Source organism: Populus trichocarpa, chromosome 19 (assembly GCF_000002775.5).
Source record: "Populus trichocarpa isolate Nisqually-1 chromosome 19, P.trichocarpa_v4.1, whole genome shotgun sequence".
Classification (NCBI taxonomy): domain Eukaryota; kingdom Viridiplantae; phylum Streptophyta; class Magnoliopsida; order Malpighiales; family Salicaceae; genus Populus; species Populus trichocarpa.
In genome coordinates, this window is record NC_037303.2 from 12,014,228 (window position 1) to 12,019,857 (window position 5,630).

Sequence of the window (5,630 nt, forward strand, 5' to 3'; positions counted from 1 at the left end):
TTTAGTTCAAGCTAATGTTGTACTGTTTTATGTGAGTGGTGAGACAGAACCGCAAAGAAACAAGTCAAGACAGACAGCTCCAAAGAATAAAAAATCACTTTCAGAGAGCTTTCTTTGACATAAAACAAACGATGAACAGCTGTTCTACCTCACTTTCATCGCTGTATACGTTTCCAACAAGTAACCTGATCATTTTTTCAATGTCAAAACTGAGAATTTTAACTTGCCTAATCTCATCTTCAAGCTGGACTCTCTCTAATTCCATTTCCTTGGTGTCGACCTGTTTGTTCTCTAATGGTAATAAATATTCTTTTTACACTAGCTTATATTTGATCCTCGCCATCTCTTCTCCTAGCCGTCCTAGGGCTTGTTCTTCAATGCCCCAAATCAAGAAGTCCTTCCAATGTATCACAAAATGTAGGGTTGTGAATAAAAAGACTAGAAAATGGTGGGATTTGCCTGGTGCGCAGCAGTATTTGTTTTTGCGGTGGCACCTACTCTTGAAATTTTTTCAGACACAAGGATTTATCCAATGATCACACTTTCACACGCAAGGATTTAGTCAATGATAACATTTAGACTAAATTCATGTTCAAGACTTTGGTAAAGAAGCAGAATTGATCCACGAGAGATGATAAGAATTGAAAAAATACATGTATTAATTAAGAAGGAAGAAGTAGAACACCATCACATTTACACAAATTTTACAGGTAAGAGTACCAAGAACAAAAAAGGATAGTCTTTCAACTTTGGCAAACACATTTTCATATTCTTCACACTTAAACCTCAAATGTGTCTGTCAATCCATGATAATCCCAGACTATCTTCACCAGTACATTGTATCCAATTAAACACCAAACAACAAATCCCAGCCCAAACCCAGACTTTATAAAACAAAAAATATATTAAATTTAAACAGAACAAAACTCCACACCTCGTGTTCATGCATCATGACCAAGGACCCCTTGTTATGCCATCCATGTCTTCTAAATTAATGGAAGTTCAAAACCCCACGAAGGCATTGATTCTTGAAGCTCATTCAGAAAGGGGTTTGGTCTTTGACCTATAGAGGAGCTTCTTCTTCTTAGAGGTTTGGTTATCAATGGTAAGCACAACCTTGCCAGGTTCACCAATTTTGAATGTATCTGAGATCACAGGATCATCGGATGAGATAATCTTCCTGGTCTTTGATACGATAACGGTGTAACCATCCTCGGCGCTAGGCACGAATTCAGCTCCATAGCTCACATCCCAACCAAAAACTCGAAGCTCCCAAACGAGAACACATGCCTGAAAATTTCAAGAGCACACAATTTACAATCAATTGGATTTCATCAATGCTCTACAAAAAAAGAAAAAGCTTGAACAGGCTAATTAAATATAGGTACAAACCTCAGACACTGGGAACTCAACAGTGTGCTTTGATGTTGGCTTAATAGTAACATCTGTGACGGTATCGGCACCTGTGAATTCGCCATCCTTGCTTAGTCCACCATATTGAACTGGCACTTCTTCAGGAGCTATGTATCTGTCCATCATCAATAAACACACATAAATTCGCTAACAGGCATATGGTAGATTATTTCAATAGCAAGAAATTAAAAGGGAAAAAAAGAAGGGAGATGATTAAAGATAAACTTTAAACCACAAAGCAATAAAGAGGTGGACATATCAAGGTACTAGTCAGAACTATTAATGATCAAGCAACATACAGAATCCCCAGAAAGCAATTGATGATCAAACATCACGAAGCAACGATAAAGGAAGGCAGACCATAGAAATACACTTACTTGAAAAGTGTTTCAGCAGACTTGGATGGGCCAGCAAAAACAAACTTGCTCTTTGTCCTGTGTGTCAGGAAAGGGCTGATCATCTTATTGAATGTTAGGTACCACCATGGAACATTGATGAACACCTTCAAATACCAAAAGCCACATCAAATTAAGATTCTTTTTGCAAAGAAAAGAAAAGAAAAGAAAAGGTAATTTGATTAAAAAGGAATAAATAGATGATGGATCACTTACATTTTTTGCCACAAATTCAGGATAATTATCTTGTAGCAAAGAAAGCGCCTGTTTAGTGGCTTGCCTGAGTCCGGACTTGGCAGGTCCAGGGGAATTCTTGATATCACTGACCTGAACAATGGTGCAAATACCATTAGGACTAAAATCAAGCTTCCTGATACTCTTCTCCAGGAACTGAATCCTCCACTTCAGGAATTTCGTCCTCTTCTCCTCATCAGCAAAACAATTCTGATACAGCTCCTTGTCCTGGAAAGCACCATAAACATTGTAGCACACAGAGTGGCCTTCCTTGTCAACTCCATGGGTGAAAACCACCTTTTCCAATTCAGCTCCAAGGTCTTCTTCAAGAAGAGCATCAATTCCAAATTCCTTTCTCCACTTGACAGTGTTCTTGATCATAGTAAATGCATCCTTCACCTTAAAATCTCTAGCTCTCAAGAACTTCAAGAGGATCACATCACTCCTCTCATCGGCAAGAAGGGGAATTCCCCAGATGAAAACTTCCTCCGGGGGTGGTGGAGGAGCAGCTGGGGCTGCTTCCTCTTCGGTTTTAGGCTCCTCTGCTGGAGTTGCCTCGGGTTCTGCAGCAGGGGCGGCCTCTTCTGCTGCAGGAGTAGAGGAGACAGCTACTATCGTCTCTTCAATTGCCTCAACTGTTTTGGCTCCATCCTCATCCACAGCAGCCACCTTCTCGACCACCACTGTCTCGGCCGCGGCGGATGGCTCAGCCTTCTCTTCTTCTTTTTTAACTTCTACTTTCTCTTCCACCTTTTCCTCTTTCACCTCAACCTTCTCCTCCACCACGGGCGCGGGTGGAGGTGGAGGTGGAGTAGAAGCCTCAGCCTCAGCAGTTTTAGGCTCTTCTTCAGTTTTGGGTTCTTCGCTAGTGGAAGGAGCATCAGTCTTCTCCTCCTCCTTGACTTCTACCTTCTCTTCAGGCTTCTCAGGCTCAGCTGGCTTCTCCTCCTCCTTGGCTGGCGGCGGCGGCGGCGGGGCGGTGAACTCATGCTTGTTAAGAGCCTCTTGAATGAGTTGTTTCAAATCATCAAGAGCCTTTTTCTGAGCCTCGGGTAGTTCACCAACGACATTCGTCTCTTCTTTAAAAGAAACAGATTGTGTTATTTTCACCTCCTCGGTTGTCTCCTCCTTTGGTTTCTCCACTTCAACAACACCTTCAGCGACAGCAGTTGCTTCTTCAACCACTGCTGGTTTTGCGGGTGCCTCGGGCTCTGGTTCAGGAACAGGTGCCGGTGCATCTTTCTCAATCACAGCTGGCTTCTCCTCCACCACCACAACTTCCTCCGTGGTGGTTGATGGTTGTGCCTCTGGTGCAGCAGGCTTCTGGATTTCCTCAGCCATGGCCAAAAGTTACGGTTTTTAGGCAAATGAAATTTGGGTTTATAAGAGAAAAGGAGAAACAAAGTTAGTGTTTTTACCCAAAAAAACAAGAAAAAGAAGAAGAAAGCTTGTGTTTTTGAGAGAGAGAGAATTGAATAGAGAGAAGTGGATAGAACGAGAGGGCTTAAAAGGAGGGGAGGGAGAGAAAATACATAGAAGGGAAGAGTGTTGTGTTCTGGGTCTGTTTAGAGAAGAAAGAAAAACCAGTCTGTCAGACCGGTTTGCCAGCTACTGCCACTTGTTCGTGGACCCGACCCGGACCCCACCCGCCCCATTTTTAATTTTTTTAACCGCAATATAGTTGGTACTTTTGTTCTTTACTATGTTTTCTTGTTACCCCATCTTGTTTCATAGTTATGGAGTGTCTGATTCGGTTCAAGACTGTTAGGAAACGATATTACAGTAGTTTTTTTAAATGAAATAATGCTTTTTTGGATTAAATTTAAAAACATCACATTTTACTTGGGTTTGTAAAAGAAAATTCTTGAATTTTTATTTTATTTTTTTAGTTTTAAATTGATTTTTTTTTTAGTATTTTTAGATTGTTTTGATATGTTAATATAATAAATAAATTTTAAAAATTAATATTATTTTAATATATTTTCAAACAAAAAATAATCTTTATCATACCTCTAAATATACCCAAAATCAATCATATTTCATCGATTCTTCAAATTAATTTGAAAATAAAATAAAAAACACAGAACAAATTTAAACTCAATGAATTATTAGTAATTATATTTTATTATCTATAACATATTAATTCTACATGCTATTTAAATAAAACAATTATTAGATAACGAAGGAAATGAATCAACCATCCTTATGTGATATGTATAGAGATAAAAGGAAAAAAAAAAGAGTGAAGTTTATTTCGGAATTTTGTTGCGGGGAAAAATGATTGGGTAATTAATGATATGATTTTAAATTAAAGGCATAAATACACCATATGTTTTTTTAAATCGATCCCTCAATCATCGGGATTTAATTACATCTTTCTCCATTTATTTAGCTACACCTAAATCCAAGGTTTAATATTTTGCATGTGATTTATTGAAAGAGAGAAGATTTTTCCTTAATACTTTCCACAATTTCATCCGTAATTCTCAATTATAGCATCATTAAAACACATTAATATTTAATAGTGAAGAGAATTTAAAGTGATGCACAATGATTGCCGATAATTAGTATATAGTCAAATTTGAAGTGAAATGTGGAATGTGTCTATCTTTTTTCTTGAAGTGAGTGTATGAATTGTTATTTGTAGTAATGTTTAAAATATCATAAAATTTTAAAGTGAAATGTAAAATATATCTATCTTTCTGAGTGCATAAAATTGTTATTTATAGTTATTTTTAAAACATTATATAATTTTTTTATATAGTAATTAGAGTCTATTTTACCGTCCGTACATGTTACTAGCTATTTAACCCGCGCTCTCTCACAGATTATAAATTGTTTTTTTCCAAAATAATACTAGGAAAACAGGTATCTTGATGTATTTTTTTTATATAAAAAATTCAAAAGTATAAATTAAAAAAACTTATACAAACACCTGATTAAATGAAAATTTTACCTAATTGTGTTTACTGAATTTATTTAATTAAATCAATCAAAAATAATTGAAATAGAAACATAAATAAAACAGATTGAATAAATTATGGTATGATCCAAAGTTAATCTTGCTGTATCTTTTTATTTTAGTTCAATATTTTTCCAAAGTTTTTAGAGAAACCAGATTCTAGAGATTGCAAACGTGAATTATGGTATGATCTATAGAATCTTTAATTTGGATAATGAAAGATAGTACTTCTAGAATTTTTCTGGAGCACGGGATGAATACTTAATGTGGTGGGTAGAACAATTACTCAACGAAGGTGAAATTATAAGGAAACAAAAATTTAAACTAAAGATATATTAAAAAAAAAAAACTAAGATGCATGAGTGTTTTAGTACTGTGAATTACTACAATCTAATGATGTTTGAAAATTTAAATTTATAGACAAAATAGTCTTTTCATAATTTTCATTTGATATTATTATATTGATAGGGGCTAAATTAGTCCTTTTAAGAATAGTTAAAAGACTTAAATACACTTAAAAACAAAAAAAAAACGAGACTAGAATAAAAGGGTTTTTTGGTCTTTTTCTTTTTTCAAAACAATTACTCTTAAAAACAAGAAATTATTAAGTTTCCTCATAGGGGTTT

General features: G+C 35.8%; 1 protein-coding gene across 1 annotated transcript; it reads right to left on the reverse strand.

Annotated features, from left to right (window-relative positions):
• Positions 1–637: 637 nt before the first annotated feature.
• On the reverse strand, positions 638–3,726 carry LOC18108470 (patellin-1). Its single transcript, XM_006371396.3, has 4 exons — positions 2,025–3,726; positions 1,791–1,915; positions 1,393–1,528; positions 638–1,290 (listed from the first exon to the last, which is right to left on the reverse strand). Exons 1-4 carry the CDS (start codon positions 3,381–3,383, stop codon positions 1,036–1,038), a joined length of 1,875 nt encoding a protein of 624 aa, XP_006371458.2. The 5' UTR covers positions 3,384–3,726; the 3' UTR covers positions 638–1,035.
• Positions 3,727–5,630: the final 1,904 nt, after the last annotated feature.

Excerpts from the sequence above, each read along its gene's own strand:
- LOC18108470 (XM_006371396.3), bottom strand. The coding sequence starts at position 3,383 with ATGGCTGAGGAAATCCAGAAGCCTGCTGCACCAGAGGCACAACCATCA. Across the intron at positions 1,916-2,024 it reads CTGAATTTGTGGCAAAAAAT|GTGTTCATCAATGTTCCATG; the intron begins GTAAGTGATCCA and ends TGGTATTTGAAG. Across the intron at positions 1,291-1,392 it reads TTGAGTTCCCAGTGTCTGAG|GCATGTGTTCTCGTTTGGGA; the intron begins GTTTGTACCTAT and ends TGAAATTTTCAG.